The sequence below is a fragment of the Phaethon aethereus genome, assembly GCF_964289735.1.
Source record: "Phaethon aethereus genome assembly, chromosome: 3".
Classification (NCBI taxonomy): Eukaryota; Metazoa; Chordata; class Aves; order Phaethontiformes; family Phaethontidae; genus Phaethon; species Phaethon aethereus.
Genome location: NC_138576.1, coordinates 96,476,084 through 96,502,037, shown reverse-complemented (window position 1 = coordinate 96,502,037; position 25,954 = coordinate 96,476,084). Strand labels below are relative to the sequence as shown.

Genomic DNA, 25,954 nt, shown 5'->3' with positions numbered 1-25,954 from the left:
ATGGTGGCGGCGCGGCGGCGGCGGCAGCGGCGGTGGGGCGTGCCGGTGCTGCTGGCGGTCTACGTGGGCTATGTGGGGCTGGGCGCCGGCGTGCTGCAGGCGCTGGAGCGGCCGACCGAGGTGCGGGAGGCCCAACAGCTCCTCCAGCAGCACTGGGAGCTGCTCGCCAACCACACCTGCCTGCGGGGGCCCGCCCTGCAGCGGCTCATCCAGGTGAGCCCGGGGGTGCCCGGCGCGGCGGCGGGGGGGGGCCGGTAACAGCAGCAACCTGGCCTCCTGCCTGCCAGTCATTTTTTTTTTTTTAAAAAAAAAAAACAACCCACACCAAAAAAACAAACCGAACTCTTTTCCTATCTATATCTATGCGCACGCATCGTCCTGCCCCGAAGAAGCTGCCCACGGCGTGGAAGAAGTTTTCCACTCCGTGGGCAGCTGCCGGGGAGAAGGAGCGCGCGGTTCCGGGCCGCCCGTTCGTGCCGCCGATATGAGCGTTTCCCTTGCTCCCCGCTGTCCCCCCGCAAGCTGTGCGTGGCCTTCGCCAGTTTTTCAGCGATGCGTCCTCCTGACGGAAGGTAGTGGCGGGGTTCCCCGTTATTTGAGAATTACATGGGGTTAATTGCAGGTGGTTGTGTTTTGCTCATTACGAATGAGTTCTAGTCCGTGACAGCTTGTGAGTGGTAAATTCTAACGGAAAGGCTTTGTCCTGGCAAGCTTAACTAGTTTTTATAGTGATGTCAAACTTTTTCAGTTTTCTACTTGTTATATAAAGGGAAGTAGAAATGCCTGGTAACGCAACTTTAAGATATCCTTAAAAACGTTTCTGAGGGTATTTGCAGGATGGTTACATAATGTAAAGCAGGACCGAATGCAATCTTATTAAAGTACAAGTAGAAGCATTTTATGATGCAAGTATGAGCAAAATGGGATAATAAATGGGTTATCTCCTTGCTCAATTTTTGTTTGAAAAAGTAAAACCTACAGTATTGAAGTCACTTGAATATGTACCCAAAACATTCTAGTTCAGGATGTGCTGGTGGTTGAGTATGTGCTGCTTGCTTCGATCCCTTTACCTCAAGTAGATGTTCCTGAACAAATGAACGTCTGTTCTTGTAAAAGCAGTGTTTTGGTGGTGGCTGAAAACATAGTAGCTGGCCATGAGATTTAAAAGGGACTTAGATTAGTGTTTCCAATTTTATTTTCCAGCACAGAGAAAAACACAGAAAACCATCAAATAAGTAATCTTGTCAGGAGTTTCAGCAGGGCCCTGGCAGACAAAACTATGCTGATAACCTATGTCAGGCTCTCATCCCTTGACTTTCTCGATAACTTCTCTGGGGCAGTCAGTAGTACAGTGAAGATATTATATAAATTTGGCCTCTTGAAAGCTACTGTGATTATCTACTCTTATTGTTTATAGTGTGTGCTGCTTACTGCCCCAGCTGTGGAATATAAATAGAGAAGTGAGAAATACATCAGAGAAGACCAGTCTGGCACTTCGAAAAGGCAGGTCTGAGCTGAGCCTCAGAGTTCAGCACTGGTCCATTGAACAGTGAGCACTAGCCATGGCTGTTGCCCTGGGGTGGGAAGGCTTTCACTTGATGAATGACAGTAATGAGGTGATAGTAGTGGAGAGATGATCACAACTGAGTAGGTAGAAAGGTCTTTCTAATGTCGTTCTGATGGTTTGTTTTACCGTAGGGTGACCTCTACTGATTCTTGATACTGCCTGGTAGTTAAGGGACTAGGATAGCCGCCCAAATCCCTTTAGACCAGACACTGTTATGATATGCCATGTGAGTGCTTAATTGTGACCTGTGAGTGCTTAATTGTGACCTGAGCAAGCCCTAGATGAGGAAGTTAAAAAGAAGTTTTCTTTCACTTGACAATGTCTGTGCATGCATTCACATTTTGAGAAACACGGTTGGAATGTGAATGGTGTTGTGTTATTTTTAGTAACTTTCACAGTGAGAAATTAATCTTAAACAAATAATCCACAGAGTTGCTTCTTTCCTATACTCTTTTCTAATTTCCTGTGTAGCAATTGCTTGATTACTGTAAGTGTGCTCAAAAAATGAGATGTTTTTCTGTGCAGTAAATTGTTACTGCAGTAAATTGCATATAGTTTATCAGGCAGTGTCATCACTGGCCCTCTTGAGATAACAAACTTGTATTCTAGATACACAGCTGATTATTTGCTAATTAAGACAGACATATGAAGAATGTTTGTTAAAACATAAAACAGTGTGTGAATTTTAATTGCTTGGACATTACTGGCAATTCCTCATTGTTTTCTTACAGCTCTTTAATCATAGATAATTCTAAACTCTGTTTATTTTAAGTGTATACGGGCCAATAGGGAATAAAATCCCAGTTTGTTAAGCAGTGTACAAACATAATTTTACAATCTGTTTATCACTTAGTTCCTAGTTACCAACCGGGAGTAGAAGTTCACTGTTTCAGCCCTTGCACAGACAGAGAGTGATAGAGAGATCCTGCTTTGAGGAGCTAGCAGGAGAGCACGGCATGAAGATGGGCAGGAGGAATGGCAAACCGACCATGCTGTGGTAGCTAGTCCAGTGAATTCTCATTCATTAATTTTTATGGCTCAGATCCTTTCCAGGGAAGAAGTAATTTTCTAGTTAAGAAAAGGAAAGACAGAAGGAGATGGAAGTAGCAGACCAACAACAAAAACTGAACAGCAGAGTAGAAAGTATTAGAAAGTGTGTGTGATACCTGTAGTGGTGGGTCCCTGCTTCCCACAGCTGTGTGTTTTGCCTGGAGGGACCAGCTGGCGCTTCCCCTGCAGGATGCTGAACAGTTCCACGTTTCCTAAATAGTTGAGGGTAGCATGTGCTTTATGTATAAGCAAACAAAAAAATGCATGCTTGTGTGTTTATACATACATATATGTGTGTATGTATATGAGAAGACTGATCTGCATTTTTCTTGGCTTTTGTTACTTGAGGGACAACGGAGGGACTCTAGCCACATATCCCTCTGCTGTGCATCCAGTAACATCTACTCGAGGAAGACATAAGTTTGGATTTGAACCATCTAACCCTAGGCTATTTTTCTGACATTGTATACAGTCTGTGACATGAACATGTGTTCACAAGGAACAAGATCGAGAGCAAACAGTTCCTCAAGAGCCATTGGGCGACATACAAAAAAGGCAATATCTGGCTTTTTATTATAAATATAGTGGTTGTCTTCACAAGCCAGAATTACTTCCTGTGAGGCCACATCAAAGGAAGCCCTCAAGGATAAGACTCGCAGAGATGGAAACATGCAATAAGGCAGGTTTCAGGTGATACACTCTCAGTACCGTGAAGAGCAGTAGCTGGACTCAGCTGGGGAAAGAAGTGCCTAGGAGACTCTGCAGGGAGTGAGGCTGCACACAGAGGGCACTTTCTGTACTGGCATGATCTCTTGGAGCTGAGACCCTCGCTGAGCTTTTGGGAGCGGGGGGACATGTAGACACACTGCCCAGTGTGATGCATTTCTAGTGTGTGAGTCTCTCAGTTCCGCTGCCCAGGCTGAGTATATACAGCTCTGCTCCAGCTGAGCTGACCTCCAGACTCGCCCCTCTTCCTGCAGCACTCTGTGCGTACAGGCAGCCGTGCAGCTCTAGCTGCTGTACTTTCAGCGTCTCTTTAGTCCGGCGATTGTTCATATGGTCAGGCTCAGAACAGTGCGTTTTCCGTGTTAGGCTGTTACTGTGACATCCTTTTCATGCTTTCCATTTTTTGACATAAACTTTTTGTTATGTACATCTTTCCCTAATACAGCTGTTTTCTGTATTTATTATATTGTTCTATCCACTTTCTATTATTGTAGATGCATAAGGCTATTTAAACCCAGTTATGTACATAAACTGTGAAGGAGAAAATGAAAGCTGAGCTAAATGAAATAAGTGTTTTGGGTTTTTTTTGTCTAGCAGGATGTAAGGTGTAGTGAAAAGGACCTAATTCTAAAGGGCACACCATAAGCTAAAAGCCTGCTGGTGGATCGAGATACTGTTATCTCCAGAGTCAACAGCTAGAGCTACACAGTTTTAGCTCATGTTTACAAGAGCAACGAGATCCCACATGACTGAAAGATCCTCATCAATACCTTGGCTTGCACTGACATTGAACCAGCAGAGATTTGTATCAGCTGTCAGGAAATGCAACCCTGCAAATACCGTTTACTAAAATAATCTTGCCTACAGATGACGGAGCAGTGAGTAACTATTAAGGGGTGAGCATCAGAGATCACCTGTTGGTGATAAGGGACTTTAAGGAACAGCATTGGCTCTTGGTATTGTGGAGCGGTGACATCTGTATAGAACCCACTTTAGTCAAATATCCATTGCCTTGTCACAGATGAAATAGGATTGATTCCCTGGAAATGTTCTTTCCAATTTCCTTCTTATCAGAATGTATGACTACTTTGGTTAAGTTATATCCTGTTCATTCTTCTCCAGACTGTAAAAAGAACTGTACATTACCAAGAGTGGGCATTCTGTGCTTATAATATCCTAATATAGTATACCTTTGAGAGAAGTTGTTGAAGAGAAAATCTTTATTCTGTAAGGCAGTAGGCTAGCACTATATTGTTGGACTCTGGAAGGTGAGAAGACCAACCAACCTTTCTGTTTGGTTGATGTAGGTCTAGTACCTGTGTTTAAAAAGAGAAGGGGGGAGGGGTGGGAAAAGCACATTATATTTATATACCTCTGCCTAAAGAGATGTTCTTTGATATTATCAAATTCTCAGTTACAGCTGGTCAGGCTTGGTGGGAAGTAACAAGTAAGGAAGTGTAGCAAGCTGGAATTTACTTATAACTGTCTCAACCTGTCCAACCAGGTAGGTTTAAGACACTACTAGCAGTGGATATCTAAAGACCCAGGGGGTGTCCTCTAAAAAGAGAAATGGTAATTCTTGTCAGTTGTTTGAAGATATGGATTACTCTTACAGGTACTTGCTCATCATACTCTACCCTTTTTAAATGCAACTAAAAGAAAAATAACTACTAGTGGAAGAACTTGTCTGTTCTGTAGATAATATAGGCCGTTCCTTTCAAGAGACCCTATTTATTTCTGTTGCAGCCCAGCTCTCAAGCTACTCGTATCATTGGGATTTGGGAAGCGATTGGAATTCAGTAATGCTTCGTAGCATAAATCATGCCACAGATTCTTCCTCGATATAAAAATCTTCATTTTCAGAAAAAGTACTAGTGACTTGGGGTAGTATTGGTTGCAGCATTACTGTATTCTACTACATCTTTTCTTCATTTTCTGTTGACGAGTAAGTCTAGATGAATTCTAGAAACTGTAGTGCAGACCCAGCTGCAATGTAAAAGTGCTTTTGCCAGTAGAGCTCATTTGCTAGAGGAACTAGTACTAATTATATTGTCAAACATGGTGAGGGGTGACAGTTATTTGATCAGGTCTCAGTTTATTCAAGTGACATGAAGTTAAGAAAACAGCTGGATTCCATTAAATTCATAATGCAACTTATGCCTGCTCTTCTTTTGGTCAAAATTCAGGTAAGTTTCCACTCCAGGCAGGGACAGGGGATCAGAGCTCATGGCTGGGAAGGGTGATTCATAATCTATTTTTAATTATTTTGAAGTTAATTGACCTTTGTCCTTGCAATCTGAGACCAAGGTAAATGTTAACCGTTTTCTTCTGATTTACAGCTGGTATTCTGTGAGATGTAAATGAATGTTTATATACCAACATTGCGCAGAATTTCCAGGGCACAAAGCTTATGTGAGTTTCTATTTTCTCATTAATCTAAATGATAGCTTGGTGCCTTGGGAATACCTCCTTTCTCTTGTTGATAGATTGTGAAGGTGAGGAGAAGCGTCTGAAATGAGGCAAAAAATTTTCAGGAGGGCACATACTCCCTGGAAAAGTTGATATATTTTTGTATATGAACATGTAAACTTCAACTAAACTTGGGAAGGAAGTTTCTTACCCCTAGTCCATTCACATGCTGCTTTGCCCTCCTTGAGAACTGCTTTCAAATACAATTAGGAAATAGGTATCTCAAGATTACTCTGAACTCTGGCCAAAATGCCATAGTTCAGAAGCACAGGGTAACAGCAGTGACTGGAGCTGTGGTTTATAAAAAGGTCATTTGTATGACTCCTTCCATTATATTTTTCTCCAGAAAAGAAGTGATTTGTCTCTTCCCCCTTTCTGTCTCCCGCTCCTGAAATAAGAAAGAAATTTTGAGCTTGGGAGTTCAGAATTCTTATGGAGAGCCTCAGTAAGGTCATCTGCTAGGGCTTCGCTTCCCCCTTTTCACTGTATATCTTGCTGTTATGGAAGGGAGCAGATAGATTAGAATCAGTCCAGTTAATCATTTATATAAAGTTTATTTTTTGCTGTAAAGATTATAGAAGGAGGGAGAAGCATAGTGTTCTGAAGAAAGTAGAGATTGCAAGTAGTGTCTCAGTTTACATACACACACGCATTCATTCCTTATTGCTGGTCTTAAACATCTTTTTTGAAAGCTCTACCCCGGTCACATGCAGTTGTGACTCATCACAGAGGTGAAAGATGACATTTTTAGTTGGTGTTGAGGAAGTCAGAGTAAATAATGTTTCTCCCTTTTGTAGCACTTGGTGATCAGAAGCTGGGCTGCAGCCCCAAGCTGGTGGTGGGGCGGCCCCCGTGTGATAAGGGGGTTTAGAAGAGAGGAAGTGTGCAAGCTGAGTGCCCAGAGCTGATAAGACTGTGCGCATGGTAAATGAGACACGGGTAAGGCTGAAGGACAGAGCGACTCCACAGCACATAGAAAAGGATAAACCTACATTTTTGCAGAAAGAAGAAGGTGTAACTCTCAACCGTCAAGAGGGAATTGAACTCTGTAGGCTGAGTCTGCATTAAGCATCTGGATACTTAAATGGGGGTGTGGGTAGAACCAGCAACCTCACTTTTTTTGTGTGTTTCTGTTTGGGTTTTTTGTGTTGCTTTTTTTAACTAGACAATATGAACAAAAGAGCTTTTTTGAGAGTATAATTCAATTGGGTGGTTTAATTTTTGCCAGTATGACTGTAACTACATTTGGTTTGTTGGCACAAAGCTGTATAGATTGGTGAGACTTTTCCAGGACAGATGAGGTGTGCCATTATCAATCATTTGTTGAAGTACAGCCCCAGAAGGGGCTGTGAAGGGCTAAAAGGCAGTCAGGTTGAAGCAGTGATTTTTTTTTTTTTTTTTTTTTTTTTTTTTTAAATTCCAATAAGGAACCTGGGACAATGTTGCGTTTGGGTGCTTCCTGCAGGAAGAACTAGCAATGATTATGCTAATTGATAGTAGAAGAGAAGGAAAGAAGGGATATTGCTGCCCTAAAATAAGTTTGGTAAGTCAGAGATACGAATTTCTGCCAAGTCCCTTATCTAATGTATCTTCCTCATGGAGTTACCAGTGAACCTGAATTAAAGGAAAGAATTCCCTGCAGAGGGACGCATGAAACTAGGCTTTGATTTGTACTGGAGTATAATGATCTAACATAACGTGTGCATTTGCAAGCATTAGTTTATGATGTTCCTAACTGAAACTTCAGAGTTTATGGTGAGCAAAATGGAGCTGGAGGCCAAATTTGGGTGTTCTGAGGCATGTTTTGTCACAAAGAACAGACATCTATGTTTAAACAGACTGCTTTGAATGGAAGTCATCCTGTTTTGTTAATCACTAGCTATGACAATATTTGATCATGCAAGTAGGCTTTGCATGGTGCTATCAAGAAACAGAAAAGCCTACTTGATGAGAAAATGTGTGAGCCTGCAAATGAAGTTTCACTGACTCATGAAGGCCTAAGAATCTAGAAGATCCTAATTTATAAATTCTGTGGAAACTACTGTAACTGCTACAGGAACTGTTATCTGCAGTTAAAATACTATAAGCATCATCAACTAAAGATGTAGTAGTTGCTGTGAACTGTAAATTATCATTTGGCAAGGAGGGAAGTGCAGAGAAGTGAAATTATATTGTGTAACTTGTCTGTCAGTAGAAACCAAAGCAGAACTGAGTTCTGTTTCTTTCTGATTATTTTAACCACCCCCGGGTTTCCTTCCTATTCTTGAAGTTGCACAGATGACCTTTCAGGTTCCCAAAATATCAAGCCCAAGCTCTGCAATTTCAAGATTCATTATGTTTGAGCAGTTGGTGTTATTGACTGGAGTCTTAGATCAGGCAGGTATCTGCTTTTGAACACTGTTTTTGGGATGTTACTTCTACAAGGTGCCTTTTAATGCATCAGGTTTTGGAGCAGACACCATATAACTTGCTAGTATGATTAAGAGAAAAAGGAAAAAAAACCCTAGCATTTCAGCTCAAAATTGGTGTAAAGCAAAACAAAAAAATGTCTCTGGTTCCCTGTTAAGGGAACCAAGCAGACGTGACCCAATGCGTATGATTCGGTTCCTCTTTAGTAAATCTTGAACCGCAGGCCAAAATATACTTTGGGTTTTTTGAAAATCACCAGCAGAGGCATGCTGGTGCCTCTTCAATGGGAAAAGTGGGGAGAATGCAGCTGTTCTGTTAGAGTGTTTATTAGCTGGGTTTTTCCCTGTGTTCTAACAGAAATGATAAACCACTTTCAATTTTTCTATGAAAAAGAGCACTAGCCAAAAGCAGAAGTCTAGAGGAACATATTAAATTAGGACAAGAATACACTGATATCTTCCTGAATGCTCTCTCAGCCTCCTGGAGTTTGCAATCCAATGACTTCCTGTGTCAGAAGTAATTTCTGTGTATTAATAGCTAGCTATGGATTTCTCTTTCATGAATCCTCCTCTATGGGTGCATCTGTAGGAAGGCAAGCTCCATTAGTTCTTGTGTTCTCAGAAGAATCAATCTTTAATTTTCTATCATCATTGTCACTGTGTGTCAAAGGTTGAGTCTAGATATTGTAATAAAATATTTTTTACTAAAAAAACAAGCAAACAAAAGCCATTATCCTTATCTCCACCCTATAAAATCCTCCCCTTTAAGGATGGCGTCAGTAGCTCTTTCTTCCCAACAGTAATGAACTTGATATTTCTCTGGTGAGTGTCTGTTCAAGTGGCTTTGATTTGCATGAGTATTCAGTTGTCCTCTTACTGGGCTGTGACAGGCCAGTGGACCTAATGGCTAATGAAGTTGTCTGGATATTTGATAACAAGGAAATGCTTAGCCAGAGGCTTACAGCTGAAGGCTCTTGAAGACCTACCACAAACATGCCAAGTGCCTCAATCCCAGAAACAGAAAACAGCTGGCACGATGCAAGCTCAGTGCTTGCTCTTTGCCAGTGAATACCAGTTAGATGGTACCTTCCTCCCCATTGAGATGAGCACAGGATCATCGTGCTGTTCAGTGGAAATACTTTAGCCCATCTGCAGACTCTTAAGACAAAAGCTCTATCACCTGGCAGCAGCACCACCTCGACTCTTGAGACCTCCTGCTGTTACAAATCCCTGCCAGGCGAGCACGGGTGCTCACAGCTGCCTAGTCTCTCAGTCCGAAGCCCTGCCGAACAGAAGTGGTGCAATGATGTGAAACGAAAGGTTTAATGACTTGGTTACTGCTGCTTGCTTCTCACAGGATGTCTTGTGCAGGTTGCTCATTTCCCCTTTCTGCGTGAAGGGGCCGATTCCGCCACTGTTATTACAGTCCTCTCTTGTTCTTAAGTGTTTCTGGCTTTAAAAACTTGTTGTCGTGTGTAATGTTGTCAACTGCTGAGCTTATATCGGCAGGACATCAGGCGGGAGAACAGACAACAAATGTGCTGCGTGTGTAGATTTTTTTTGAGTCTGTCTGATCAAGCTGATAATAAATTTATCTGAGAGCTGGCCTGTTGCTGTTCCAGCAGGTATATACGTGTTCAAGGCTACTTAGAAGTGCAGAGATCACAGGCTACAGAAGGAAAGTTTGAGAGAATCACAAGCTTTTTATTTTCAGATTTAACCACTAGTTTCTGGAGGTGGGGCGGGGGGGGGGGGAAATACAGATCATCTGTATAAATTTCCAGTGTCTCCTTCACCATATGGTTTAGTTTGGGAGTTATTTTATGATCATGGAGACTGTGATTTCTGACTAGGCCACTGTCTGCAGAACTTCATACACCTCTTAAAGCTGAGGTCAAGTGTTGTCAGAGATCAAGGATAATAGAGAAAGGTCAGAGCCTGCATCCCATACAACCCGACAAACCCCAATGGAGATACCAACCCTGAAAGAAGAGGGGTGGGAAATTACATGCAAACTATTCAAAACAAATCCTGCTGGAGGCCTCCTGATACAGCCTTTGTGTGCTTTTTTTTTTTTTTTTTTGGGAGGGGGGCAAGTTCTTCCATGCCACTTATGCTGCATAATAATTCTTTCTGTGAGTTGCCCCACTCAAGTTAGGCAACAATTCACAGAAGGGAGCATAATATAATACAGCGTCTGGTCCGTAGCCCTGTTTGGAGCCAGGGCTCTCCGCTCTCTCTTGCACAGCAAAGAGCATGTCGTCAGATCTTAATAGATTATAATGTGACCCTGAATGGTTTAAATTGCCTTGAGTTATGAGTAGATGAAGATATTTCTGAGAATGTGACTATCAAACAGTGTTTCTTACTTGGAAAAACATGTTGATCTCTGAGCTGCTCCTTGCTTTTAGCGTGGGAACTAGTAGCCCTGGAGAAAAGAGATAATGGTCCTTGTAGTTAAGCTGCTGCTTGCGTCTCTGGAAACAATTTTTAATTCACAGCCCTGTATAGTATTATATAAATCACTTACAGCATGTTACATCAGTAAAATGGGACAAAGCTTCCTTGCTTTGCAGGCTTGAAGTGTTGATTGCTTCATGGATGTATAAACTACAACTGCTTTGTAAAACCCACAACTGATGCAAATCTAACTTGAGGGTGATTCCTTTTATTGTCAATGGTGAAAGCTTTATAAGCAGCCTTATTGTTAGGATAGGGATAGTAGTATTTGGTATCTCCATGTCTTTCTCAGAGGTGATGAATTTTATGTATCCTTGGCTACACTTTGTGTTCAAGGATAATCAACTCTCAAGGATCCTTGGTCAGTGGGTGAAATGTTTAGTGTACATGCTGTGATTAATGTTGTTTTGGACACAACTCGGTTCAATGTCATTAACTTTATTGGCATGAGAAGGTATAGTTGGATGTGGGCACTGTTAAGACATCTGATATGTTATTTTGGCATAACTCTGCACACTTCAGGATAGTAACTTCTGAGTCTTTCCCAAGTGGATCAAACAGAATTGGGTATTACGCTAATCTAATCCATTTATTCGTATTTATAGTCCCAGTGTGGGAACATATTTCCCAATACTAGTAGACTGGCCATCCTGTGTAGTCTCCATCTACATCACACCATACACATTCACGGAATCATTAAGGTTGGAAAAGACCTTTAAGATCATTGAGTCCAACCATCAACCCAACACCACCATGCCCACTAAACCATATCCCAAAGTGCCAAGTCTACACGTTTTTTTGAACACTTCCAGTGATGGTGACTCCACCATGTACCTGTGCAGCCTGTTCCAGTGTTTGACCACTCTCTCCAATAAATTTTTCCTAATATCTAATCTAAACCTCCCCTGGTGCAACTTGAGGCCATTTCCTCTTTTTCTATCGCTAGTTACTTGGCAGAAGAGACCAACATCCACCTCGCCACAACCCCCTTTCAGGTAGTTGTAGAGAGCGATGAGGTCTCCCCTCAGCCTCCTCCTCTTCCTCCCCAGTATAGGCAAGGGATCTGTATCATTTACATGTGCATATATATTTGCTGCTCTGGAATTTCTGCTGTCAGAATATTCTATCTGGAAACACTTTCTTTTCCTAATGAATATGTCATAAGGCATCTTAATTATCTGTCTAGGCTTTCTCTAGGTAGTTTTTGCCATCCAATTTCTTCCATCTTTACCTGTATTGTCTACCATGTGCAACTTTTGTTTGTTCTGTAGATGCCTTTTCCTTAGAACCAATATGCTGGCTTTTGGCTTTTCTGACTTCTCAGCTCTTTGGTCTCTAAGGTATAGGATATCCTCTATTAAAAGGGAAACAACAGAGTCGGAAAGAGTTGTAGTTTCTGACTTTACCAGCCAGCACTGGAAATACCAGTCACATGAACTTGCCATAAGGGTGCTTGTGGGGTCTCATATTATTGTCTCTTTGCAGGGTATCATCCAAGCCTACAAGAGTGGCATAACCCTCCAGGGAAACACCACTAGCCTGGGCAGGTGGGACTTCAGTGGGTCTTTCTTCTTCTCCATCTCTGCAATAACAACCATTGGTAAGAGTTCCCTGCTTGCAGGGATGCCTAATAGGTGGGAAAGGAGTGGGAATGGGAACCTGTATGATCAGACCCTGCTCCAGCCCTATGGGGCTTCATGTTACTTGTCTTTATCATGCAATAAGTAAACACCCATGAACCTAGACCTAGAAATGCTTTGTCAATGCCAGTGCAGTAATGATCTCTAACTAATTAGATACAGGGATAATTAGCTCAGTACATATCCCTACTAAGTTACACAGCTTTTGGGGCCTCAACTAGTATCACTTCGTGGTGTTACACTGCCTGTACTTTCCCAAGACTCATTCTCTGAGAGGTCTGAGATGAATTGTACACTGAAATAAGCTTTTTTTCTCTCACAAGGAGAGGGATGCGTTTTTAAAAACTCGTAATACTGGCTGTTGATTCTTTGGAGGCTGTATTTATGAATTATTCTTTCTTATTACTACCTGTATTGGATGAAGACCTGCTTGTTTAGATGAAAGTCAAATGGCTGAATAAATGAAACTATTCAGTTGACTCAACTTTCAGCAACAGAGTAATGCAAAGCCGTGAAGGAATGATGGAATTAAGAGGGGGTGGGTGATGGTAAGAGAATGGAAACAGTGAAATGTGTTCAGGTACAGTGTTACTTAAGGCAGATGCTTTGAATTATTGTCAGTGCATGTTCCCCAGTCCCCAAAACCATTAATAAACTGCCCCGATGTCTTTTTCTTACTCTGTCACCCAGTATTATAAAAACCATGGGGGGAGAATATGTGGAGAGATGGCTGTTTAATATCAAAAAACCCTCACTGTCTTCCTGATTTGTGTTGAGTCTGCTAGATCTCTTCAATTTAAAGTACATTTTAGATGGAGAATTTTTCTTTGTGCACCCAGGTGGAGCATTCTTTTGACTTCTCTATTATTGAAGATACATTGACTTCAGAACATTAAGCCCCAAAACAAGAGCTCGGAGAGAGGGTTGGGTTGGTTTTTTTGCATGCAGCGGGAATCCTCAAACCTTCCTGTGGCTCAGTACATCTTTCTGCCCTGCCCTTTTGCAAGTACTTGGTCTTGGTTGGGAACTACGTTTGGTGCGGTGTTGCACCAGGTACAGGTTGTACCAGATGATGGCAGTGGAGGCTCGTTAGACAGGCTACAAAGGCTGTGTGGGTTTCCAGCGTGGAGCCTGGAGTAGTTCCTTCCAGCCTCTGGTACAAAGCACCCTCTGCTCAGAGCTGCTTTGCTTTTATCTGTAGCTAATCCTGATTAGTTCCTAAGCTGTCAGAGTAACTATGTTTTACCACAACCAATTTAAGTTAACCACATTCAGAAAGAATCAGATTTGTCATTTTAAAATACGAGGGTGTTTTGTGATGTTGGCAGAGGTCTAGACTAAATGGTTCTGGCTGTTACTCCATGAAAGCCTAAGCTGCTCTTTTTTTTCCTTTTTTCTTTGGGTAAACTCCTTGCTCTCATGGTGGGGTGGGGGGGGGGGAAGTCGGCAGGGATGGGACAGATGGGAAATGACTTGATAGCAGGGGGCGAACAAAAAGAACCAAATATTACAGCTCTGTCTCATCATTTTAAAGCTGATACTGTGACTCTAGGGATTTGTTCATGATTTTTCAATTGTGGAGTTGAGAATGCTGTGCCAGGCACCTCTATGCAGAGAACTTCAGACAACTGGGCCCTTGATTTTGCTTTTTCAAGTTAAGTTGTTAATTGCATACAGTTTAGTGTCTTAACACTGTTGATAACTATGTTGTAGAAGAGGGAAGTAGAGCTGGCTGCACAGAGAGTGCCTCACCTTGAGTCTGTTACCCATGTTCTTTCTTTGTGCAAGTTCTTGAGACAGTGGTTGGTGCAGCCTCATTGACCCCAGACATCACTGCATGACTGAAGTATAATTGATGTTAAGTCAAGAATCGAGGTCCTTTCCAAAGAACTCTGTGAAGTTCAGAGGAGTGATTCACGGTAGGAAGCTTCCTGTGTGAGGCATGGCACATGGGGTAAATGACACTTGGGAAGTTTTTTTGAGAAGGGTTTGTTAAGATTTTTGTGTTTTATGTGGCAAGAAAGAGCTTATCCCAGGCTGTAAGTGTGGAACCATTGAAAGCAGGTCCAGCTTCACAAGATTAATGTATGGGAGTTAAAAACCAAGGCATTGTGGCAAATGAGTTCAGGAAGAATTGAATTAAAATGGTAATGGGGAAGAGAGGTTCTCAGGAATTTAGGAGTACTACATAAAGATTTTGAAGAATCTGGGTAGACTCTACTCCATGTGTCCAGGCTGCTGCAAGTCCTCCTTTGTCCTGTTTGTCTCTTCCATATTCTTTCTCTGCAACTAATGCTCTTTGTGCCTTGCTAGCTTCTTATGTGATGTAATGTCTTTGTGGCTTTTGCATCAGCTATTTCTTTCTTAGTCTTCTCAAACAGCACTGCCAAATTCGTCATCACTTTTAGCTTCTTCACTTTCCTTTGAGATGCTCTTTCCACTCTGTCAGCTTCTGTTTTCTGCTTTGGCTGCTTTAACCCCTTCAGAAGGCTTGGTGAGTTTTTCAAGTCCTTACCAGAACCCTCTCTCACTGGGACACAGGAAAGGACATTAGCTGCTTTCCTTGTTACCACCAACTGAGGGACATTAGCTTCTTTCCCCACTGACACAGTTTGAATCCCCATGTCTCCTGTTGCAGCATCTTCTGTGCTGTACCCTTCCATTTAAATGAGAGCTGCTTCTATTTCCAGTAGTGATTAAAAGCAGTATGCAAATTTTGCTTAAAAAGCAAAGTTCTAACCTGCAGGCTGAACACACTTGGTAACCTAAACTCAAAGGTTTAAAGAACAGATGTGTATGAACCAAAATCTGTTTAAAATGCCCCAAAGCCTATGTAGTTTTTGGCCAGTCTTATAATTTGAATGGAACTGTTTTTATAACTTTCTGATCATGTGAGATGAGCAGCTCTGGCCTTCTGCTGATTCTTTCTCCCCACTGTTATGCTTCTGTGCTTCCTTCATTGCTGTCTTTTACATGTAATGTTATCCTAGATCTTATATGGTATCTCATTTTCTGCAGATGTTTCCATAGGAACCCTCTTTTCAATGCCTTGAAGAATCATCTTCAGAGTTCCTTTAGAGCTGTAGTACTAAACATGATTAAAGAAAGTGCAGCTAAATTGCTGCCCCTTTTATCCCTCAGACATGTTTATCCCTTGCTGACAAAGTCTCTCCTTTCTGTGTTACTCTTCTCCTAGTTAGTTTGGACTAACAGGACAGAGGTCAGAGCAAGTTCAAAGTGGGGTACCAGACGAAAGTTCCTAAAGGCAAAGCACCACAGGGTGGTGTAATTTCAGAGGAGGTGCTAGGGAAAGGATTTGTGATGAGGCTGAGGTTGTCTGTGCTAGCCTAAGAACAGAAGGAAGAGTGTTGTCCTCTCTAGCCTGAATGCCCTCCTTTATCTTAGGTGGGTGGATGCCATTACCTAGTACTGCCTTCCCATTTTCAGGTGGCAGAGCAAAGTACTCCTTTGGTATGAATCTCAAAGGCCCTTTTTAAATATAAAATAGAGTAGTAAAAGCAAGTAAACCATCTCACAGTGAAGAAAAGAAGGGGAAGACCTTCCTCCTGTCCCTCCCTTCTCTGCTTAACACAGTATAATAGCTCCTAACAGCAATCCCCTAAAGGATTTGAGGGTAGCAAAGAAGCAAGGAGCAGGCTATTGAGTGAGGGGTGGTATATAGCACTTTGTCATAGACACTTAGTATCTTGCCACAGATGGTTCCCGTGGGGGGTGGGGGGGAGGGAACAACAGCTAGTTCAGGGCTGTGAAGTCCTGGCAGTGTAGGGTTTTGGGCCAGCAAGAGTTTCTCCAAGACTTTGACCCTCTGTAGTGCTGCCCAGCATGTGGTGGGGCTCCTGAGAAATGGCCAGGCTTCTGCCCATTGCTGGCTGATGCTTTAACTGGATTTCCCAATGTATCAACTTGATGTCTTAAAGTAGTTAAAGCACAGAACAACAGCCTAGGGCCGCTTTCACATTTGAATCCTCTGTGAACCTCAGGTTTGTGTAGGGGTGTTCTCTGCTGAAGAACCTCACACCTTTGATACGTTGATCCTGCCCTGTGGCAGCTAGCAGAGCTGCTCTGCAGGCTTGGCCAAGTGGGATGTGGCACAAAAGTCTGTGGGAGGTCACTGGTGGATGTGAGGATAGCACTGACAACAACATCTGAGCTGTCTCCTGAGCACTGGCAAATTTGGTCTGCTGTCCTGACTGCATGCCATCTTGTCCTGTTGAGACTAAACCCAATACACAGCTTCCAGTGTATACACAGTACAAATATAACAAATAGAAGACAGCTGCAATACTCATCCCAAGCATTCTTCTGGTCTTTCACTCACTGAAAGAGTGTGCAACCAAAGTTTGCTGTTGCCTGGAACCTCATAGGGCTAAAACTGTTAAATAACTCTGTTCAAATGTGTTTTTCAGCATACCAGCCTTAGTTATTCTCTACTTCACCACAGCACCAGATAAAATGAATAGTGATGGGCTCCTCCCACACATACCCTGGTTCCACCTCCCAGAGTCCCAATATAAGAGAGTTCCTGAGATTCTGCCACCACTAGCTTTTAAAATCAAATTGTTTAAGTTTTTGGTTTGTTCTAATCATAAAACTGAGATGCTAGTGCAAGTCCTGGGGCTGCTGAGTCCTGTTTCTGTCTCCAGCACAACTGGGAGGCCTTAGCAAAGTCATCCTCCATGGATGGATGAATTGGAAATAACTATGACTTCCCATATGTATTCTGAGCTCAGTGGCTGTGTCCAGCTGACAAGTGTTCCTGCACTTAGAAAAACCTGGTGAGTATAATGTGGGATCTCATGAGAAGCTTTGAGAAGTCAAGCACATTTGTTTTGTGTAGCTAGTGCTCATGGAGCCATTCAAAAGTATGAGGGAGGATAGGAACCCTAGACTTGTTGATGTTCAGTCGAATGTAGGTGGTACCAAATGACTTTTGAAAATCCTGATGCTTGTAAGAATCATAGGATAATTCAAGTTTTTAGGACTTCAGAAGGTCTCCAGTGTAACCTTCTGCTTAAAGCAGTCAGCTATGAGGTCAGACCAGATTCCTGAGGGCTTTCAGGGACATATTCCAGCTAATCTGGGCCCTTGCTCACGTTTTCAAGAACCAGACAAATATCTTAAGGCTGTGTGAGTAATCAATAGGTTTGCTTGCATTTTTTTTTTACCACTGTCTGATGAATTATAAGAAGACATCTCTTCCATCTGAACTGAATTGAAATATTTTTTCTCTATGCAACATTTGAATTTATCATGACCAAAAACTTCCATTTAACCCAGATTAAAACATTTGGATTACTTGTAAGGAGCACAAGGGAAAGAAAAGTTTAGAACTTCTGAGAAGTGTTAGAGGAGGAGCTGGTGGTGGGAGCAGTTTGGTGGTTCAAGCACTCCCTGAGGCTGTAGGAGAGCAGTGTGCAATTTCCTCCTGTGCTTGGGCAAACAGGATTGTGGCTCACTGCGGATCACCCCAGCTGCTAAGTGGAACATCTTTCTCTGAGTATTTAAAGGTGAAATGCAAAATAAAGTACTTCTAGCACTGGCACCCCTCACTGAACTGGCCAGTGGCCTTGTGGATCACACAGTAGCGTGTTAGGTGAGACATCTGGCTCCCAGGCCTTGCTGAGGGTCTGGGTGTTCAAAGCAAAATACTGTCAACAAGAACATTCTGTAAATTTGGGATTAGGTCACTCCTGTGGGAGGTGATGGCTTGCATCTACTCAAGTAGCAGAATTGAACCGAATTTCAAAAAATGTGTTTGAATGATCAGACCACTGATAAAGTTACTGGTTAGAGAAGTTACTGTTCCTCCAGTTTGTTTTTTTAATCTAATTCTGTATTTTCCCACAGCTGAAATTATTTGGTGAATTTGCAGATGTTTTTCAGCCTATGAAAGATGCTTTTTTATTTATTTATTCTCAGCACTTTTTGCTTAAAATACTCTTTTATGTCCAGGCAGTGAGAACAGGAGCCAAACAAACCTCCCATTGTGGGTAGCAGGAAGTCGCAGTTGCCTTGGCTGAACTAGGGGCACGGCAAGGAGGATACTGTTTTGTGAATGAAGAGGTCTTTTATTAAAAATCTGTTAATGACACATCAGTCTCCTCTTAGCAGGTCTGCAGAGCTTCTGAATCCCTTATGTACAGGACTGTCATGGGCAAGCAGGAAAACAAAACTGAATTTACTTAATATGTGTAACAGCAGCACATGAGTTAAAGCATGTGGGTATGAACACTTAGAAATAAAACCACTCTTATTTTGCTTCTTCTAAGGAAGATTAAGGTATGTTGCACTTTATTTCAAAATGCAAGAAGCTATACAGGCATTTAATCCAGCTGCTTCAGTGAAAACATTTACACTTTGTAGTTTTGGGGGAGCATCTCTTGGTATCTCTTGGCACAGGCATGTGCCAGGTGCTACCCCAGTAGCGGGGTCATGAGGGATGCACACAGCTGCCAGTGCAGTTTGTTTTAGTCTTGGAACTTGGTTCAGATCTTCTGATGTATAAGACACTGATTATCCTCATTCCATTTACTGAAGAGGGTAAGTCCCATTTACCCATCCCTGTTAGATGCCAACCTAGTGATCTATAAGCTTCAATTTGTCTAGTCCAAAGGCAGGGGTGTATCAACAACTAGGCATAAATTACTGACCATTTTGCATAATTTAAAGTTGCCTGTGCTGCTTGATCAAACTTTGTATAAAAAGCGAACAAGGGACATGGCTTTTTGGCATATTTACAGCAACTGCTCACCAAGTCTTCAGGAAATTGTCTTGAGCTCCTGAGCCCAAGGGAAAATGGAGCCAGATAAATCCTATGTAAAGCAGGCGTGGTGTGCTGGGCTGACTGTACACATTGGACCTTCTTATATCATTGCAGTTGCTGCTTTAAATTAAATTTAATGTACAGCTTAACTTTAGATGCTCTCCAGTCAGCACTATGAGGTCCCCAAAACCCTGAAGGCTGCTGTGCTTCACACAGTGACCTGATATTATGGACCTTTCTTCCTCTCTTACCTGATGGTTTTCTCCAGAGACTGGGTAACCTGGAAAAAAATAAAAACAAAAAAACCCCAAAACAAACTGCCCAAGCCATTACATAGTCTTTTTAAACCTGATATAGAGGGGGAAAACAAACCAAAAACCACATACACACACAAATATCCACAAAACCAGAAAAAACCCCTTGGGAATGGCTGGCTATAAATGTGACTCAGGGGCAGACTCCACCCGTATAGTAAATGCCCCCCAGCTCTTTCTCCTGGGTCCAGACCAGCCTGCAAAATATCCTAATTCCATAAAAGAGGAAAAACTGGAACCAATCTATTGAAATGTGGCACAGCCAGTGTGAAACAAATCACACCAGCCACTTAGCCCTTAAATTCACTTAGATGGGATTACCTGCCAGGTGTTTTTGCCTGCATGTCTCACTTATCACCCCTGTTGGTTGAGAAATGGTGAAAGCTGGCAGAAGTCAGCAACTGCATGTGGGGGGGATAAAAGTGAGTAAACATTGAGGAGCTGCTTATAATTTAAGAACATAGTACTGGAATTAGGACTGCTCTACAGTCTTAATTTAGCCCTTTTGACTGTATTTCAAAACACCCTCTAGTTACGTAATGGCATCCTGTTCTTTCTGGGGGATGGTCTGCCCCCTCCCAGGGGCCATCGCCTTAGAGTTTTATTATGTGTTACTGCATACATTAAACCCAGGGACTTGCAAATCATTCAAGCCTAAAATTATCGGAGGGAAGGTCCCTCAGATAGTAAAATTTTGAATTCGTGAGGGAAGGAATCATAGAGTCATTTAGGTTTGAGAAGACCTTTAAGATCATAGAGTCCAACCATAAACCTACCACTGCCAAGTCCACCACTGAACCGTGTCCCTAAGTGCCACATCTATGCATCTTTTAAATAACTCCAGGGATGGTGACTCAACCATCTTTCTTGGCAGATGAAAAGACAGCCTATATACAGACTGTGAAACAGTTGCTGGCAGACCTTTCTCTGGGGGTGTTTTGCCAGTGCATGTGCATAATTAACTGCTTCTGGAGTTGTCCAAGGCAAGAAGAGATGTCAGCACAGAACACATTAAATATCCCAAGCTCATAATTTTATACCTCTCTACATTGTTGATCAGTGGCTTACTGCAGCTGGCATGGGACAGAGGTCAGTGAAGGAGTTAGACTCCATCAAGTCAGCTGGGGATGTTTGTGCTCTTGCTTATTTCGTGCACAAAGCCCAGCGCTTGGAGCTCTCCCTCCCGGGGGCTGCCCGCTTGCCCTGGGGCTCCCATACCCAGCAAGCATGGTAGCAAGGCATCAGGGGCAGGAGCACCTCCGTACTTGCACTGTGTCAGCAGCTGGGTGTCGCTGGGAGGAGGCAGCATTTTTTGTGGTGAAAAGATAAACTTTGCCAGGTTCTGTCAATCGTGTATAAGGACATACACAAATTTCTAATGAGTGGAGGCGATTTTGAAATGTAGTCAAGGCCACAGGTCTCTGAGTGGCGAAGTCACTGCTGAAATGCTTGTCATGTGCTAGTCCTTCCCCGTCTTAAAAAGCATCCTGTGAAATAAACCAAAGTTAAATCTGACTTTCCTGTGGCATAAAACACTTGAAAGTACAGAAGTGCACGTCTGCAAATTTACAGGACATTTTTAAAAGAAAATGTGGGGAATAAAGACAAATATTGCAGCAGTGATGTTGAAACCATTATGGTCTAAGGATAGAAGCAAGGCTGTACTTGCAGAGCAGTACCTTTTACTACACCAGTTCATATGATTAGAAGAAAAAGGCAAAATTTCAAACACTTTTTTTTTTTTTCCCATCTGAAATGGAAGTATTTTACTCAGGTTAAATAAAATTTCTCTGGGTTTATTGGCTCCAGGCAAACATTTTGACGTTAAGCTTAAGGTGTATTTGGTACTTGGGGTGCAGAAGAGGATTTTAAGCAAGGAGGCAGTGCGAAGTTCACTAGCCCTGTGGGACAAAGGTAGAAAAAGGTTGTTGTTAAAATTAAAACACTATTGTTGTGATTCAGAGACCATCTGACAGCCATGCAGGATCATTTACCAGCAAACTCCGTGCCAACAATGCTTACAAAAACTGAACTAAACGGAAGTTTTGCGTTTACGTCAGATCCCAGCCAGGACAGTGGGTAGGGGAGAGGAAATGCACTGGTAAATGGAAAAGGAACTAAACAAAATTGGCGGAGAAAGAAATGTTATTTTCCAGCCTACAATAGGGTATGACAAACAATGGATGTAACTTACAGTTATTTATAAAAAAGGTCCTTTTGGAGAAGTGACCTTCTCATCTGACTTCTGTAGAAGATGGAGGTTCACCCCTCCAGGAGAGGAGGGCAAGCAGAGAATATTTTAGATTTAACACCTAATTCCTTTCCTGCCTAGGCTATGGGAACCTGAGCCCCAGCACTGTGGCTGGTCGAATCTTCTGCATCTTGTTTGCACTCTTTGGGATCCCCTTGAACCTTGTACTTCTGAACGAAATTGGGCAGCTGATGCTGTTGGGGGTTCAGCATTGTGCCCATCACCTAGAGAAGGTGTTTCACTGGCAGGTAAGCGATGCGGACAGGTATGCCTCAGCCTCAAGTTCAGGAAAGAAAAGGCAGAAAGGGCATTGTCTGGTATTTGGAATCCACTGACTAACAAGGACAGCTTGCCTACCTATTTGACCAAAAAGGCAGTAATACTCAGGAATAACTGGAAGCAAATAAATTTAGTTTATGACAGCCCTAGGAGGTGTCAGATAAGGTTGTTTATTAATTGAGGGAACTTCTGTGATGAATGGCTTCCCCTACAGCAACAGAAGTGCCAGAGCCTTAGAGTCATGCACAGTCGTAGAATATCTGGTCTGTTTATAATCAGTAGTAGTTAGAATTGCATGTGTAAGTTACATGGGAACACTTGTGGAATAGACTTTAAATTGGCATGAATTTATGACTCATTAAGGTGATGCCCAGTTTGTCTTGAGTGGGAGAGCCACACTGTTTATTCTAGTGGAACATCATAAATTGTGTGTTTTTTTGGAGTCCAGCATCATCTTCAACTAGAAACTGAGCTGGACTTTCCCTGCCACCATTCCTGTGACAGTATCTTCTTTATTTTATCTGTTCTACTAGAAAAAAGCTTCCCTCCTGATTAAGACCTCTGCACTGGTAACTGGCTTGTTATTGTTCCTCCTGCTACCTCCCTTGTTGTTCTCTGACAAAGAAGGCTGGTCTTATGAAGAAGGTTTCTACTACTCCTTCATTACTCTCACCACTATAGGATTTGGAGATTATGTGATTGGTGAGTAGTTCACATTTCATTGCTTTCCCCTACTGAATATCAAAGCCAAATGTGTGGCATATGAAGCTCCCAACTTTGCGGTTTTACACCACTAGAAATCCATGATAAATATGTTGTGATAGGCAGTTGACAGGTTGGAGAAGACATGATTTCTGAGATAGCAATGCCACCTGTAGAAGAACAAAGAAATCATTTCCCGGTCAATGAGTAATCTTCCAACATTCAGGTGACCTGTCCCTTGAATGACTACAACACCAGACTGGAGCGCTACGTTTTTAATCACAGCAGTCACTGATGGTGCACTTGGTGCCCTTCAGTGTGTCGGCAGAGATTACTTTTAAGCAGATGCTACCCTGCATCACCATTAACAGACAGTGACCATTTCTTCTGAAAAAACCCCAGACAACTGCTTTCTAAAAGGCAGCTTAAGTCACTTAGGTGTAGACTGTCAGGCACCAGGCACAACCTAGTTTTGGTTGCCAAAACCCTTTGCCAGAGGAAATGGGTTTGGACCCACGCCCAATGCATTTGCTGAAACACAGGACACACCTTTTTGATAAAGACTTTCTCATTAAAAACAAATTGATTATAGAAACACATGCACGCACTCTTGAATTCCTGGGAGACAGAAACGCTAAAAGACCTTATTGCACATTCATTATTTTCTTTTCTTCATAATGCTTGCTTGATGCTTAGACAGCTTAGTGGTGGTTACCTTAGAACTTGTCTATAGTGTATCAAAATTATGACTAGAGCTTGTATAGGCACACTTAAATGAGCTGGCATTGACTTAGCTTGGGTAAGGGTAGCCACATGGAGCTTAACAAAAGCTAGTGAGTTCAGTATTTTCCTACGCTGATTTTATAGATGATGCTAAACTCTGTGCTACAGCAGCTTTACTTCTCTCCATTCCCGATAACTAATTTTGAAGCTCCTCTTTAGTATACCTCTCACCTCCAGGCCTACCTTCACCTGTGTGGTACCTTTGTAACTGGCATACCGCCATAGATATGCTAGGTTCAGTATGGGAATAACTTAATACCTCAGTGACCTGTGGTATGTAGAGGCCAAGCCATTTGGCCTTACAGTCCTGTGTTTGTGTTTTATGTCTCAACTTAAAAATAAGCAGGGCCAGGGCACGGGTTCAAGTGGCTGTCACTATTTTGTGACTGTCAGGCTGTTCCCCCACTAGCGTGATCTCTGGCACTGTTCTGGACCAGGTAAATTCTGGGGGATATCACATGCCAGAAGTGATACCCAGTGTTCGCTTTGGACACAGCTGCTCAGTTTTGGGGGCAATATAAACCAGGCTATGGCACTTAGATTTGAAGTCATAGAGTGGTCCCTAGCCTGTTTGATTTACTAATATTGATGTAGCTTCTCTTACTGGCCCTGAAATCTGTTAATTTACACGCTCATTAAGCCCTTCTGTTGGACACAGGGTGTCATGTAAGGCCTAAAATCCATCTGATCTGCAAGACTGTGCATATCAAGTGGTCTTTGTGGATAAAGCATTCTCCCTGGAAGCCTCAGATAGCCCTTCCCTTTTGTTTTCGTTTATTATTTAGAAGCAAACAATTTTTATGTAGCATCAGTGAAAGGTGCTTGTTTGAAGGTTGAATCTAATACTCCTTCTGGCTGAAGTTCACCTTGATGTAGAAAGCTAGCCCAAAGAGTAGTTACCACAGAAGTGGTTGGTAATCAGTGGCTTAGTGACAACCTCAAAATGTCTTGTGGTCCCATTGTACTGAAAACACATACAATGTGTATTATATAATAACACCAAGTAAATGGATGTAAAGGATTGGCTGCTTAATATGTCTCCGCTGACCAGTTACTACTTATCACAATCTTGTGGACAGGAACAGTTCATGGACCACAACTGGGGAGCTGCTGGTCTGTGCAGGTAATCACAGGACAGTATTCCTACATACAAAGAGTCACAGATGATAAATACCTAAACACCTGCCTCTGGGGATGTCCCATTTCAACCCAGCCCTGTGTGTACTTTTTATTGGAACGTGGTATGGACAGTGGCCTCCAGGTTCATGGAGGTACCATCTCATACATGTTAACTCTTCACACTCTGTCCTGAAAGTATCAGGTGTTCTGTGGTATCTGCTGCATTCTAGATATTCAGTTTTAAAGTGATAAACCTTCCTAAAGTAAGGAAACTAAATAATGAGATCTGAGAAGCAGTAGAGAAGAAGCCCACGCAAAGACTTTCCTGCCACCGATTTGTATTTTGTACTTTTTATACCTGTGTTTGGGGGGTGTGTATATCAGTACCTCAGCCTGCTTTACAGATACAGCCCAGTCACTTCACAGGGCTGAGCTCATTCCTTTGCTTTGCCTGTATTATTATTACTACTGACACTAACTTAGCTCGTAGAAGCCTCTTTGCACGAAACGTTGTGGAAACACAACGAAAAAAATACGGCTTTACTCCAAAGGGATCACAAAGTTCCGAGCTGAGCAACCAGACAGATAAAGCACAATTTCAGGCTGCCTTCAAAGGCTTTGTTGTTCTTAGAGGTTTTAGGACTGCTCAGGCCCTTTGCCTCCTGCCCTTAGAAACTCACTTGCTCACTTACATCTGGCTTAACAAGATACATACAGTGGTACATAAAACCCGCTTACCTCTCTGCCTGCAGGGTTCCCCTGTTAAATACTAATACAATATTATTATGCTGACTGATAACTAGAGAAATGAAACCGTGCACTTAAATGTGAATATTTTCACTTTGACATAGGTGTAATTTGGGATTTATTTTTCTTTCTTATCAGTAACCTTTACAATTCCTAGGGAGTTCTAGGCTATTGCTGACATGTCATGAAACATACTTGCTTATAACATCTGTTCACATGCTAACTAGATGGCATGCTTATCTTTTGTCTAGAAGTCACCAATGTTAGGTCATATTTCCACTGTCTTTGCATTACATGTAATGTCTCCTTTGAGGTGCTCTTGTTCCAATCTAGAAATGTTTTGGGTGATTCTCTTGTAGGGATGAACCCAGACCGCACCTATCCAGGCTGGTACAAGAACGTAATCTCTCTGTGGATCCTCTTTGGGATGGCCTGGCTAGCACTGGTTATCAAATTTTGCATCAACTTTCTAGAAAGTTCCAGTGACTTCTGTCAGTGCAACAAGAGCGGCACAGAGATGGCAGAAGACTTAATGGATGGCAACAAAAATAACATGACGGGACTTCATGATGTGGAGATCTGCAATGACAAAGACACAAAAACAAAAGGAAAGGATGAATCTCACACCTACACACCTCCTACAGAAGCACTCTAG

General features: G+C 42.4%; 1 protein-coding gene across 1 annotated transcript; it reads left to right on the top strand.

The window, feature by feature from the left end:
* KCNK17 (potassium two pore domain channel subfamily K member 17) lies at positions 1-25,954 on the top strand (the record flags this gene model as incomplete). Its single annotated transcript, XM_081997047.1, has 5 exons — positions 1-213; positions 12,166-12,280; positions 21,751-21,917; positions 22,482-22,650; positions 25,659-25,954. The coding sequence occupies 5 exons, from the start codon at positions 1-3 to the stop codon at positions 25,952-25,954; spliced, it is 960 nt and encodes a 319-aa protein (XP_081853173.1).